This window comes from Balaenoptera physalus, assembly GCF_965194825.1.
Source record: "Balaenoptera physalus genome assembly, chromosome: 2".
In the NCBI taxonomy this organism is placed as follows: domain Eukaryota; kingdom Metazoa; phylum Chordata; class Mammalia; order Artiodactyla; family Balaenopteridae; genus Balaenoptera; species Balaenoptera physalus.
Window position 1 is genome coordinate 33,222,518 of NC_138883.1, and position 15,755 is coordinate 33,238,272.

A 15,755-nucleotide genomic window follows, 5' to 3' on the forward strand; every position below is an offset into this window, starting at 1 on the left:
CATTAAAAGTATATCTGTTTTGATCAGTTGTGTTCCAGTAAGTATTGTAATGGTAACTCAAATCCAATACAAAAATGTTAACACTTAGAGCCTTACAGTCACAGTAAATAAAGAAAATTTTAAATTTGTAATTATATTTTTATTGGTGAAACTATGATAGATTTTCATTAAAATATATTAGGTTGAAATCTGGGAGGAGGTAGGTAAAGTAGAAATATTATTTCAAGGAGGAAAAAGGAATGATGTAAAATTTCTATTAAAAAATAAATTGTTAGATGTCAGATTCCACGTCGGATGCAGCAGGTAGCTCCCATTGCAATAAGTACAAAAGTCAAATTACAAAAGCCATATTTTTAAAGATGTCAGAGAGCTGTGGTTACAAAGTGTGTGAGGAGAACTAAAGTTCAGAAGAAGGAAGAGCCCTTCCTAACTGAGCAGAAGGTGCTGGCCGTGTTCTTTCCTGAGGGCATCTGTGCCCAGGCTGTAGTTTGGGCTGCCATGGACAGACTCTACCAGGGTCAAAAGAAATCAGAGTTTTCGATGGCCACATGCGTTGATAGGATAGGCTGGATTCTAGAGGAACCTCAAACACATGACCAGTCTTCCCTATAGGACATTTGCTGGGTGCTGGGGTTGCCCTAGGAGCTAGGGGGCTAAGCTGGAAAGCAGAATGAAATGCCCACAGTATACAGTGCTTAGGAGACAAAGTTCCCCTAGTGGGAGAGTCCTGCTCCACAGGGCCTTTTGAACCTACTTGGGAAAGGATGATAAAGAGGTAAGATTAAAACCTCCAAAGAACAGAATGTTCAGAGCAGAGAACAGAGGTTTGACAGGCTCTCCATCAAAAGCCCAAAAGGGCTACACTTGAGGATGGAGCTGTGCCAGAAAGGCCAAGTGTAATATCCTACAATCTCCTGGTACGTAAGTAGGACACAAACTTCCATTAGTGGAAGAGATCTGCAACAGGCACCCTACAGGTCTTGCCTTTGAGACATTTGAAACCAGAAGTAGACTTGGGACTTCCCTGGTGGTCCAGCGGTTGAGAATCCGCCTTCCAATGCAGGGGACGCAGGTTCAGTCCCTGGTCAGGGAACTAAGATCCCACATGCCGCGGGGCAACTAAGCCCATGCACCACAACTAAAGAGCCACCGTGCCACAACTAGAGAGAAGCCCTTGCGCCACAATGAAAGATCCCGCATGCCGCAACGAAGATCGCGCATGCCGCAGCTAAGAACCAATGCAGCCAAATAAACAAATTTTTTTTTTTTCAAATAAATATTTTTTAAAAAAGAAGAAGTAGACTTATTCAACCCAGCGCTGACCTGGTTCCTTCTGACTGGATTGAGGGTGATCAGCCCCTTCTTTTCTCAAGAGTGGAATGGGTAAATGCCATATGGAGGAAACGGCCTTCGTCTCTGTATTAGTTTGCTAGGGCTCCCATAACAAAATCCCACAGACTGTAAACACCAGAACCATATTTTCTCACAGTTCTGGAGGCTAGATGTCCAAGATCAAGGTTCTGACAAGCTTGGTTTCTCCTGAGGCCTCTCTCCTGTGGCTTGCAGATGGCTGCCTCCTCACTGTGTTCTCCCATGGCCTTTTCTCTGTGTACACACACCGCTGGCGTCCCTTCCTCTTCTCATGAGGACATCAGTCTTCCTGGATTAGAGTCCTTCCCTTATGACTTTGTTTAACCTTAATTATCTCCTTAAAGCCCCTCTCTCCAAATAGTCACATTGGGGGTTGGGGCTTCAACATATGAATTTGCAAGAGACACAGTTCAGTCCATAGCAATCTCCAGGGTTCTTTATCCTCAATGTCCAGCATACAGTAAAAAATTATGAGACATGAAAATGCGGTCAGTAATCAAAAGAAGCCAACCCACAATATTATCTAAATATTGAAGTCAAACAGTCAGGAACTTGAAATATTGTAAATGTGATAAAATAGAAATGAGGGATGGACAAAATGGATAAAAAGATGGAGAATTTCAACAGAGAATTGGAATCTGCCTAGAAAAAAAAATCATGTAGAACTGAAAAATATGTCTGAAACCAAGAATTTTTTGGATTTCTTTAACCTTGAAAGGACAGGCTTGGTGAATAGAAGACAGGTCAGTAAAAGACATTCAAACTGAAGGACGATGAGAATGGAGAATGGAAAAAGCAAAACAGAGAGTGTAAGAGACAAGTGGGACACAGGTGATCTAACATATATGAAATTGAAATCCCAGAAGAATAAGAGAGAGAAAGTGAAGCAGAGCGATATATGAAGAGATAATGGCTGAAAGTTTCCAGAACAAATGAAATATGCCAATTCTCAGATTCAAGAAACTCAGTAACCACAAGCAGAATAAATACAACACACCTAGGCATATCATGTCAAACTATTGAAAATGAAAGATAATGAGAAAAAGCCCAAAAGCAGTCTGAGAAAATGGACAAATTACCTGTAAATAAGCAACAATAAGATTGATGGTCAAATTATGGAAGCCAGAATATAATAGAATGATATCTCTAAAGTGCTTAAAGAATTAAAACCTGCCAACCTAGAATTCTAGGGAACCTAGAATCCAGGGAAAATATCTTTCAAAAATATAGGTAAAATAAAAGACATTTTAGAAAAAAGAAATTATAGAATTTTAATATAATCACTTAGCAGCCCTCAGTGAATTAATGCCTCTAAACATTGAGCATCTACAGCTGTTCACATCACAAAAAGAAAGGCAACTAGACATTAAGAGTCTCCTGATGAAGAAACACGATGGTGCCTAGGGTCTTGCAAAATAAAACAACCCTGAATCTAATCAGACCTCAGGATCCAGCTTTCAGTTTGCAGGTAGCACAGAGGACAGAGGAGTGTCCTATACTACGTTGTGAGGATACAATCCATGAAGTCCAGACTGTCGGAAACTATAGGTCAAATGATCTGTGTTCTTCAACAAGTATTTACATTTTGATGAGAAAAGGAAGGATGGACAGGAGAAAATCTATTGTATTAGAAACCCAAAAGATATTAAAACAAAAAACAGGCAAAACTAAAGTATTTAGAAGGGAATTCCCTGGCAGTCCAGTGGTTAGGACTCCCGAGTTTTCACTGCCGAAGGCCCAGGTTCGATCCCTGGTCAGGGAACTAAGATCCCACAAGCTGCACGGCGTGACCCAAGAATAAATAAAGTATTTAGGAATGCATACTTGGATGAATAAAATTATTTTAAAAAGCAGGGAAGTGATTAATGTACAAGTCAGGATAATGATTTCTTTAGGGGAGGGAAGGGGTTATAATAGGAATGAAGCACGTAGAGGCCTCTGAATGGCCAGGAAAAATTCCATTTCTTGAGACCTGGGTGTTGGTTATACAGGTGTTCACCTTAAAAAACTTCATTAAGCTATACTTTTTATGCTGTTTTCTGTATCCTTTTTATACCCCTTGATGAAAAAAGAAAAAAAAAATTAGTGAATAAACATTGATGAAGTAAAAGTTCTTAAATGAATAAAAATGAAAACATGATATCCCAGCAGAGGCATTCACATACTGCACATATTTAGCCCAGATCAGTGGTCTGTAGAATTTTCTGTTCACATACATATCCCTACAATAATTTTTTTTTTAGTTATAACTTACATATATTAAAGTACACTTTTATTTAAGAATAACTTAAACCCTCTGCTAGGTTGCCCCCCATGATAGGGTGCTTGTTGCCCCAGGGCAACTCCAGTGACTAGAAAGTTCTTATATGTAAGCTCTCTATTTATAAATGTTGGCAATTCATAGTTTTTAAAAACATTTAGAAAGGTTCAGCAAGCCAAGCATAACATAAAAGGGCTAAATGTGGCCTTGAGTTCTAGCTTTGAATGCTTAGATAACGAAAAGTCTGTCAGGAAATTCCTCATCTAATCTACTGCCATTTTGACTTAAACAAATCTGGAATAAGGCTGAGCTCGCTCTCTCTGTTCATGCCAGTTGAAAGTAAGATACTGAGGCAGGCTATGGGAGGAAGCTGGCTTGTTGTTATATGCCTTAATGGCATAATCAGATGACACGCAGTCTGCATTTATTGAATACCTGCTGTGTGCTTCTCAGTGTGAGCCAAAAGCAAGAGCATCTTTTTCTTCTCGATTCTCCTGTTCAGAAAGACTGACAATCACTGGAGAAATTTTTTTGCTACACAAACTCCAAAGAGATGAAGTTTATTTATTATATAAACAACACAGAATTAGCCAGTTGGCTAAGTAATTCACATAGGGCTTCCTAGTGGGCGGAGGAAATCATTTCAAGATGTAAGACCTAATACCCACTGTAAAACTTCCTACCTGGAAGATTAGGATCAATTTTTTTTAGTTGATGTCAAAGAATAACTCATTTCTCAAAACCTCTTTAAAAATCAGAGGAAGGAACTGGGGATTTTGCTGTAGCAAAGAAAAAGCCCATCAGAATATGTTTTACACCTATGAAGTATGTAGGAAGAGCATCTGTTTCTATGTGATAATTCTGAAGATAAAATAAACAGGCTGGCCGTTATGTATAGAGCCAGTATGGTGTATGGGAAGGAGCATTAGGCTTAAGATCATACCTGGATTCAAGTCCAGTACTTCCAGTAACCAAGTGATTGAGTGATTCTAGGCAGGTTATATAACAGCAGTTGTCTTGAGTCTCAGTTTCTTCTGTAAAATTGCTACCTCCACCCCCCACCCTACCACCTCATATCGTGGATGATTTAACAGCCTTGGAGGCTTTCTGAAAACTAGGTGCTTTCAAATGTAAGACATTGTTATTGCTGTGTGTAAGATCAATGCCCATAGATCCATAATTTCCAGAGCATTGCTCCCTAGTAACCTAGGTAATAGAAGTAATGGATTTACATTTGGTAGAGGTTGGTGTCTCTGGAAAATATTCATATGGCCTTCTCCTTCCCTTTTCCCTGATTCTTGTTGGAAAGGACTTTAGGGTTTTCACTGATAGAGTTGCTTCCCCTGAGATATGCCTCTACACTAAGACCTTACTATTTATGGAAAGAAGCATAATGTAATAGAGTTGGTAGGCCTGGGTTTAAATTCCTGATGCATTCGTCTCTTAGTTGGAGGCTTTGGAAAAATTGTTTAATCTTGCCAAACTTTCTTCATCTGTAACATAAGACTATTAACAATGCAAACAATAACAACAGTAGTAATATCTGCTTTATTAGGGATACTGTGAGGGTGCTCAGTAGCTACTAAATGTTGCTATTGCTCATTTTAAAAGCGTTCTCCCTTTTAACTTTCCTCTGAAAAACTCCTTAGAGACCAAGCCATGGTGCTCATCTGGTGCCCTCCTGAATGGTCAGTTGAGTTTTTCTTGCATGAAGGCTGCTCTTGACTCATCGGTAGTTTAAGAGGGGGGAAGTTATACGACAGACTTTTCCCTGAATAGAGGGGAAAACATGCAGCTTCGCTGCCAGGTCTCTGCAGCCACCCCCCACTGCCCTTAGGCTGATGAAGTCGGCTGGAAACAGCTGTAAATGCATTTCCATGGGCCTGCATATGTGTGCCTACTCTGTCTCTCCTCCTTTTTCTAGACATGCGTTTACTCTCAGTGAGTTAGGCCTGGGCATCTGCTTTTTCCTCCCATGTAATAGGAAGAACAACTGTTTTTAATTGGCCACAAGTAGTTGGTTGCAAACACATGTGAAGTACAGATGAAAGAAGAACTTAGTGTAATTGACTTTTTTTGTACAATTAAGCGTTGCTGTCTGTGGAGCTCTTTGAGCTTTACTGACAACACTGGCTGTCCCCATCTGGCTTTTCTTAACTCTTAAGTGGTTACAGGATCCCCAGGAGGCAGCCACTGCTCTCTCTGTATTGTCAGTACCCTGATTGTATTTCTCTTTATGGTTTGAAACTTGGAGCCCTGGGAGTGTTCACTGGGGCCTTTTGGAATTACGAAGAGGTTGTTTGGACAACTCTTTTAGATATGTGAGGAAAAGAAAGAGTCCCTTGCCCCTCACGGCTCCTCATTAATTCTACCAGTGGAGTCAGGAATGAAATAGATTAATTGCCTGGACAGGTACTTACCAAACCTCATTTTAGTAGATAACAGCTTTAGCCTTCTGCTTCAAGCCTTGTTCCAGAGGAAATAATGAGATTTACTTTAATTTGTTCACTTACTGAGTATCCTTAGATAAAACATTATGCCAATCCTATGGGTGATTGAAAAATAAATACTTTCTTGCCTTCCAAGAACTTCCAATCTAAGAGGGATGAGAAAAGGGTATGCGTGTATGTGCACACTAAATTTAAAAATGGATTCCAAAGCCTATAAAAAAAGATAACTAAGGAGGGCTTGAAGAGATTTTGGGGATCAGTAAAGTTTTCATGGAATTAGCATTTCAGAGGACCGTGAAGGATAAGTAGGATCTTAGCTACTTTATTTCTCTGCTCTTAACTATAGTCAAAACACTATAAAAGAAACATACAAAATTGACAGCAGGAAGATGGAGAGAGACACTTGGATAATCCACATGTTGGATGGTGAAGCCCACTAATGGAGATTGGGTTCTTTCCTGCATGCTTATATTCCACAGTCTAATACACTCACACCTTTTCAGTCATTCATCAGATACTTGTTGAAAATTTACCGTGTGCTAGGTAGACACTGTTCTAGAGGCTTAGGATACAGCAGAAAAACAAAAGAGCTCTGCCATCATGGAGCTTACATTCTAGCAGGGGACACAGACAATTAACAATAGATACAATAAATTATATAGTATGTTTAAAAGGTTAGAAGTGCTTTGGAAAACGAAAAAGTAGAGCAGAATAAGGGGGCTAGGAAGTGGTATGGGGACAGAGTCAGGGAAATGTAATTTTAGGTAGGATATTCAGTCTAGTCCTCATTGAGAAGGTCACATTTGAACAAAACCTCAAAGTGGTGAGAGAGCCTTGCAGAAATCTGGGATAAGCGCATTTCAGGTAGAGCCAGTATGAAGGTTTTGAATTGAGAATGTGCGTGAGGGGAGAATAGTAGGGCTTAGTCACAGAGGTAAGTGGGGTACAGGGGTGTCCAATCATGTAGGCTCTTATTGAGAGTGACGTGGGGAGCCATTAGAGAATTTTGAGCAGAGGAGTGACATGATCTGACTTATTTTAACAGCATCACTCTGACTACTGAGTTGAGGGTAGATAGCGGGAGTGGGGCTGCCAAGGGTAGAAATGAGGAGTACTAGTAGGATTCTCTCATATAGGTGAGCTGTGGTGGTGGCTTGAACCAAGGTAATAGGGGTTGAAGTCTAGATATATTTTGAAAGTAAAGCCAAAAAGGGGGGCGGGGGGTACTTCCCTGGTGGTCCAGTGGCTAAGACTCCACACTCCCAATGCAAGGGGCCCGGGTTCGATCCCTGGTCGGGGAACTAGATGCTGCATGCATGCCGCAACTAAGAAGCCCGCATGCCGCAGCGAAGATCCCACGTGCCGCAACTAAAACCTGGCACGGCCTAAATAAATAAATATTTTTTTTAAAAAGTAAAGCTATCAGGATTTCCTGATAGATTAGATTGGGGAGAAAGGGAGAGCAGGTAGAGTTTGAGATGTCTCTTAAACAACCAGGTAGAGTTGTTGAATAAACAGTTTGGTTGTAGAGGTATGGAGGTCTGGAGTTCAAGAAAGACCTGGACTAGAGATAAAAATGTTTTTGGTATCATATAGGTAGTATCTAAAGCCACAGACTGGATGAGAACACCAGTGGCTGAGATCAGCAGTGAGTGAGTTAAGTATAGCTAGTTTAAGAGAAGAGGACCCAAAACTGAGCCCTAAGGCATTCTCATGTTAAGAAGCCAGGGCGGGGACTTCCCTGGTGGTCCAGTGGTTGAGACTCTGCACTTCCACTGCAGGGGACATGGGTTCAATCCCTGGTCGAGGAACTAAGATCCTGCATGCTGTGCTGAGTAGCCCCCCAAAAAAAAGCCAGGGAGAAGAGCCAAAAAAAGGAAATCAACAAGGAGTCACCAGTGAGGTAGCAGGAAAACCAAAAGAGGGTGATCCTAGGAAGGCAGTGAAAAAAGTGTGTCAAAGGGGAGGCAATTCTGTTGAATCTTGCTAATAAGTCAAATAAGACGAGTAGGATGGGAACTGAATTAACCATTGGATTCTTTGGTGAATATCACCAAGCCCAAGTCTTATTGCTTAGGGAAGGACTAGGTAATTACAGAGATTTGAAGTTCATTGCATCATTGCAATAACCGTTGTTACCTGATTTTTTGACTTCTTTCCCTGCAAAGTAGTACCACTCCTTTATGTCCTTGCTTCCCATCTTGCCCTATCAGTGTGTTCTGCAGGCTTTTGTTTGCTACTCGAGTCTAGAGCTACCAGATGAAGTTTTCCCGTGCTTCCAGCATTTCCTATACCAATATCTGTCTTTTTACCTGAGTATTGAGTTTTTTAAAATACCACTCTTAACAGTGTTCTCCACTAATTTCAATTTAACAATCATTTGTTAAGCCCTTGTATGCCCAACTCTTTTCTTATTATCTTGGATGTATCAGCATATAAATCTTGAAAGATCAGGGATATTTACCCTCTTCATGAGGGCCAGTGCTCGATTTCTTGGAAACACAAATTTATCTCCTGCCGTCAGAATTTCGTATCTTCCAGCAGACGCTTCCAGTCATATAGTCCCTGTTTCTGGTTCCTCACTACTGCTTTCAGACTTCCCCCTCCTTAATCTCTGTGTTATTCGTTGTTTCTCCTTCGTATTCTCACAAAGGTGTTTGTCCTACCTGTTAATTAATGGATTATTAGGGAAGGGGTAGAAATCCAAAGACTCTGACAAGAAAATCAATACTGCCATTTTATCCAGGTTGATTTGGGGTTTATTTCAGAAAAAAAGTATTTAAGTGTCCTGTTCTATAGTCCCAAGTGCCACTGAGGATCACTTCCCAGGCATGATTGATGCCTGTTAAACCAAGGCATCTAGAAATCCTGACCAGGTTGCTTTTAGCTTTTGAGTTGAAAACATCCTCATTCTTGGAGGACTTTGTTAAAATGAATGAAATTGACAAGAAACAGAAGTAACTGAAGTTGGCAAGAAATGGGAGTGGTGTCCTGACCCTCTTGAGAGGCTTCAGCAGACAGATCTCTGGCTGAATGTTATGAAAAGAGGAGCATAGTTAAGAAAAGAGGGGAATGAGGACTTGTAGGCTTAGCGCTTTCTCTTCTCTGGGGGAACATTTGGCTGTGGCATTTTAGAAAGGTCTTTATCAGGGTTCTGAGCAAGGTGTTTTCTCTGGGTCCCTTGTGTTTCCTGGGATCCCAAGATAGTGAGTGAGTTACTGATGCTGGAATCTTATGAGATGACCCACTCATTTTCTTTTCTGAGGTCTTGCAGTAGAACAGATAAGTAGAACAGATAAGATATAACATTTCGCCACCTCCCTAGCATCCCTTCTGAATCAAAGGAAAGATGGAAACATGGGAACTTTGACCTCGACTGAGAAAAGAAACCTACAAAGTGATGCCAACATGTTTGGCTGAGCCAGCCAGAGCAGTTGTCCAGAGAAATGACCATTGGTTTGTACAGAACTGTATAAACAAATGACAGCTCAAGGATGAGTAAGGTGCTTATTCTTGGATATGTACTATTTTATTCATTGGTACCATTATTACTGATTAGGTTGTGACTCAGCTCAGTAACCATGGGTGAGGTTGATCCTCACCAGGCCCCTCACCCACAGATGAGGAATGACCCCGAAGGGAGATTATGTAGGTTATATAGTTCTTGGCAAAAATATTCCCCGCCTAACTTTTTCCAACTCGATTCTGCTGTTGATGAGCAGGCTCTGGTTAGATAATGGAGGAGAGGAGGCCCCAGGGTCTTACTGGTATTGGCATCTTGACATTAGCCATTTCAGACTAAAGAAATTTATCTGATATATACAAATCTCCAGAACTGATAAAAAAATCTATTCTCCAACAATCATTGTATGTAAGCTGTACAGTAGCAGCTGTATTCAATTACTTGAAACCTGGAAACCAGGAGAGGGGCTATAGAGAACCTCTCTGAAGCCCATTCATTGTTATGATTCTGTGTACGCAGCCTGGGTTACCTTATACAGATGACAGCAATAATTCTTCCTGTACCTGTTTTCACCTTCTGTCTCTTGGCTCTGTTGACTTCCTCTTCATTTTCAGATTTTCTGGGTACACATTTGGGTAGGAAGAAGGAGAAATAATCTCTTATTAAAACTGTTGCCAAGGGACTTCCCTGGTGGCTCAGTGGTTAAGAATCCGCCTGCCAGTGCAGGGAACACGGGTTCGAGTCCTGATCTGGGAAGATCCCACATGCCGCAGAGCAACTAAGTCCGTGCGCCACAACTACTGACCCTGCGCTCTAGAGCCCACGAGCCACAACTACTGAACCCGTGTGCCGCAACTACTAAAGCCTGCGTGCCTAGAACCCATGCTCCACAACAAGAGTAGCCACCACAATGAGAAGCCCGCGCACCGCAATGAAGAGTAGCCCCGCTCGTCACAACTAGAGGAAGCCCGCATGCAACAATGGAGACCCAACACAGCCAAAAATAAATAAAATAAAATAAAATAAATAGATTTATTAAAAAAAAAAAAATTGCTGCCAAGAAGAGAAACCAGATGAAGTCACAGTGCTTGAAAGAGCAATAGAAACAGTTTTTCCATGGTCTGAATTTTCAAGCATTGATACCCTTCAGTTATTCCTTAGATCTGAAAGTTATCATAATTGTATTCTAAGTCATCTTTGACAGAAAGTTGATAAACTTTAGTTCTCTGGTAGCTGATTCTTAAGACATGAGACCTTCTATCTGTCCTCCTTTGGTGGTACTTATTCTAGAATTGCCCTCTCCTGAAACACTATCCATTTAACAATGGATACCTGCTTTAGTTTTTTTTTTTTTTTTTAATTTTTATTTATTCATTTATTTATGGCTGTGTTGGGTCTTCGTTTCTGTGCGAGGGCTTTCTCTAGTTGGGGCAAGTGGGGGCCACTCTTCATCGCGGGGCGCAGGCCTCTCACTGTTGCAGCCTCTCTTGTTGCGGAGCACAGGCTCCAGACGCGCAGGCTCAGTAATTGTGGCTCACGGGCCTAGTTGCTCCGCGGCATGTGGGATCTTCCCAAACCAGGGCTTGAACCTGTGTCCCCTGCATTGGCAGGCAGATTCTCAACCACTGCGCCACCAGGGAATCCCCCTGCTTTAGTTTTACTAAGTTCCTGCTTTAGTTCAGGCGTTGCACCCCAGGTTCTAGGTGTGCAAGAGATCCAGTTCTACTCTCATAGACTATTCAGTGTTGGCAATGTGATGAAATGTCCTGTGCTGATACTGTAGAGCTTGCACTCACGATACCATTGGATAGAATCTTCTTCTTCCCCTCTTTTAAATTTAGGACTTAGAAAGAAAATCAACTTGTATAATGACTGCCAGAAGGATTTAGAAATCAGTTATGACCTTTTGACTCCACCCATATTCAAACCTTTTCATGTCTTAAACGCCACTGTTACAGAGGGAACGATATTAGGCATTACAACCAAACAGACTCTGGTTCAAATACTGGCTCTGCCATTTACTAGCTACTTGGAAGAAGTCACTGAAATTCTCTGAGTCACTTAAATTCTTTTTCTTAGAGGCAGAAGGATTAAACAAGAGATTGGTACTAGGTTCAACCATAAGTTTCTTTGCTAGTGACCACCCCAGCGGGGGTATGAATAGGAGTAGGATGTTGGAAATGTAGAATTCAGAAGAGATCCATGAGCAGGACTGCTACTTGTTGAATCAACCATACGTAGAAAAGAAACTCACCCAAAGGAACTCCTTGGGGTGGTGAGATCACTGTATTGAGACAACTGTTTTAGATTCCCATGGATCCCTTTTCTTTAATTCTCTCAAGTTTCTTTTTATTTTGACTAGGCTCAGGTTACCTTCCCCTCCTCCCACTCCACCCTAGGAACCTAGTGCACTCAGGCTGCCTCGGGGTTCCCATCAAGGCAGCCTACCTTTGGTGCTTAAACCTTTCCAGATCCTTTGTCTCCATAAAAACACACCTATGTCCTAGTTACTTTCTTCTCCTTTACAGTTTATTAGCAAACATGATGATGTTGGGCTGAAATATGAACGGGTCTAAATACATTATCCATCCTGAATAATTCAAATATTAATAATGTCAAACATGGGGGAAAATTTAGGCAAAGGATATTTTTGCCACTCACAATGTAGAGTAAGCATCTGGTGCTAGCCAAGGTGGCACCACCAAGGAGCAAATCAGTACAGTCTGAAACCTCTTGCTGTCATAAAAAAGATATGTACATGTCAATAAAGAGGGATATCTTTCATGAGGCAGAAGAGGTGAAGGAGGAACTGTGTCAGGAGGCCAAAAGCAGAAGACACCTTCTGCAGAACCAGATTATTTCTGGAAAAGGGATGTTGTTCTGGCCATTTTCCCTCCAGATACTGAGATGAGAAACGTTTGGAATAAATGTTTGAACAAGATAGAGTTGGGACTGGGATGGAGGCGTGTGGAGCTGAGATAGTGTGTGATGGTACTTTGTGCCCTAGTGGTGCCATGCTCCTGGTAGGGTCTAAGAAGGCACTCATTGCTTAAATAAATGAACAGTCATTTGTTTGTGTCTGTATGCATCACATTTTTGCCAGTTGGTGTGTACTGAGCTGTTGATGGCTGCTCAGAAGTGACCTTAATCAGAACTTGGGTGCATCTGTTCTGTGTGAGTGTGATGCCCTTACCAGTGAAGTTGAACCTTTGAGATTGTCCCGAGTTCATAAATGATGACATTTTCATCTATAAGTTCTAGGCCTCTGGTACTTTTCGCCATCATTGAAGAAGAAAGCCTACAGGATGGTCCTTAAGATACAGCTTTCTATCAGTGGCCTCCATACATGGTGTATTTAAGGCCCACACTCTCTAATTCGCAATACCTGGGCTCTGCTTATTATGAAAGTGACCCATATCTCCTTTCTTTATGCTTAGTTCTCCCTGCTATCAGAGTGAAGAAGGGATTTTCTCCATTATTTTCCCAGAGGTTTTTGTTTGTTTGTTTTGTTTGCTATTTTCATTATAGAAATTGAGGGCAACTGGATCAGAGATTTTTTTGCACGTTTAAGTAATTACATGCTTCTGGTTCTGCATGTCCCTGGCTCAGCTGCCAACTGTTCTCAAGCAGTTCAGTCTCATTTTGCTTATGACTGGCCTTTTTTAAGGTAACACTTGGATTCTATCTTGGGGATCAAAACCTTGAGAAATGTTTTAAGTGGCTGTGGCTTCATTGACAATGGAATTGCAGTGGGTGGGCGTGGGCAATGCTTAAAGACTAAATAAAGGCTCTTGGTAAGAGCACATATGCTGAGAGATATTTCATCTTCCTTCTTTCCATAGCAACTTTATCTGTAAGATTAAGCATTCTGCTGGTATAGTTAATAAAATATCTCGGCTCTGGTTCAGAGCTGTTTGTTTGCCATTACTGGAACCTGTTTACTTCCATCTGTTTCGTCATTTGATTTTTGTTTCCTTCTGTCTTTCCAGGTGGCATTGGTAGGGTGGTCAACGGAGCCTTCATGGTGCTGAAAGGGCATCGGTCTATTGTGAACCAGGTCCGATTTAACCCCCACACCTACATGATCTGCTCTTCTGGTGTAGAAAAGATCATCAAGGTGAGGCACCTTCCCCTTTTGTCCTTTTAGAGAAATTATTGCAATTCGTAAATGGAAGAAACTAAAACAATGTATGTAGGACCTCATAGCTAAACATACTGAAGGTCTATCAGAATTCTCAATTATTTTGACATATTACAAAATATGGAAAAATTGATGTTAAAGAGGGTGGTTTTAAAACCCTCCTTTCAGGGCCATTTTTAAAAATAATCACTAGGCTTTGAAACCAGATACTACCTGTATGCCACTACATTTCCATGGACTCTGATCTGGAGTCTGATGAATTCTGCTTTCCAAACCCCATCTGGAGGTAAAGAAGCTATCATCCCCAAAGTTACTCTGTGTGCACTTTTCCTTAATTGCTGTCCTCATAACTAAGTGACTACTGGAACCATAGCTAACTTGTCTCAGGACATATCAAAATATCACAACCACATGCATATCAACCACTGCATGTGGTTGTGATTGAGGCTAAACACTTGCATCAACTGCACATTGACTGAATGAACTTAACCCTGCCAAGGAATATTTTTAGAGCTTGCAACTGAGAGACCCAGCCTGGCCTGCGTCCACGGAAGGATGGCCCGCTGCCCATCACTCACATTCCAGTCGCTAGTAACCCTTTTCCACATCTGAGAAAATGAGGGTTCAGGACAAATGATGAATTATTGAGGACCCTGTGATAACTTGACTATTAAATAAGGATAGATGATATCCCCCCCTCCCCAGCAAAACATAAAACTCCTCTTTTTTTCCCCCAAAATGACATTGAAAACCTGACAGAGGTTTCAGGGGAAAAGTAAAAATTGATTTGTAACAAATTGATAGTTTTCATTTTCTTTCATTCTTTAAAAAAACCCAAAAAACTATACAACTTGTGTCTGAGGCAGAGGAAGCTATCAAAAATGTAATGTTGGAGTATGGGTCAATATTTTTATTTGTCCTTATTCCAACTTCCTTTATTTAGTTTTATTGGTCCTGTGGATCAGGGCTGACTTTCATGATTGCATACATTTATTTACCCATAAATAAACAGGGCTAGAACAGGACTTCTAGATCATTTTAACTGACTTCCTTTTGTAGATGATGAGGTTTAAATTATAAATTTACTGTCTGGGGTTAATTATACAGCTAATTAGTGGTAAGGCTAGCATAGAGCCCGGTTCTTTGTTCTTCCCAGTATACTGCCACAGTTACCATGCTAGTGGGAAGGCAGCAGGCAGCCTGATGCCCCTGCTGGGCTTGATCCTCTCAGTAGTCCTTCGCTTGGGCAGTCATTGAATTGCCCGTCCCTTGCATTGTTTTCCCTTCTCCTTTAGCCTGTGACTCATGGGTTGGCACAGTAGCATGTCCTCTCTGGGCCCGTTGACATCATTCTCTCAGGGAGCTCTGCTTGAGCATCTCCTTTAGAACAGAGATTCTTGCTTGGCTGTACACTCTGGGATGCTTCTGTGCTAAGTCTCCCCAATTATTGTTTAGTCAACTGGAGTCCTTACCCGAAAGGTCATAGGTTGGAAACTAGCCAAGTTCTCAGAGAAGAAGGAGAAGAAAATATTTTCTCTGTGAAAATATTCAGACTAAACTATGGAGCTCACTGCTTCCAGGTTCCAGTGAGGTCTGAACATTGCCTCACCAGGAGGCATGTTTAGCCATTTGAAACCTTAAGTCAGTACAGTCAGTACCCTTGGGCAGCCCTTCGAGTCTGTCTCCCATCTGTCAAGTGAGGACGCTAACAGTGACTTGACACCTAAGAGTGCCTTGTAAGTTACCTGTGCCTGACAATTTCTGACTATTTTAATAAAAGTCACTTTCTTATTTGCTGTTTCTGAGAGGATCAGTGGCTCAAAGAGCATCATTCCACCATATTCTAGTGCAGCCTGCTTTTCTCTCTCCACCTCTCTCTCTACTCACTCCACCTTTCCCCTGACTTGTCCTTCACTGATGCCTTTCTGGCCTGGAGGAGAAGAGTCCCTGTTGTCAGGGCCAGCCTCTTCTCACCCATAACAGGTCTTCTATCCCCTTGAATGCCCACACTTAGCAAAAAAGGGGGTTCATTTTGTAGTTAAACATAAGAGAGAGCAAGATGGAGCAAAT

At 41.4% G+C, this 15,755-nt stretch overlaps 1 protein-coding gene across 5 annotated transcripts in view; it reads left to right on the forward strand.

Annotated features, from left to right (window-relative positions):
- The window catches only part of DCAF5 (DDB1 and CUL4 associated factor 5), a 107,265-nt gene that overhangs the window by 82,733 nt on the left and 8,777 nt on the right, over positions 1–15,755 (forward strand). For all 5 annotated transcript variants that reach the window (XM_082451586.1, XM_082451588.1, XM_082451589.1 and 2 more), the window contains exon 8: positions 13,534–13,661. In XM_082451586.1, coding sequence (XP_082307712.1) covers positions 13,534–13,661 — 128 coding nt within the window. The remainder of the gene's footprint in view (positions 1–13,533; positions 13,662–15,755) is intronic.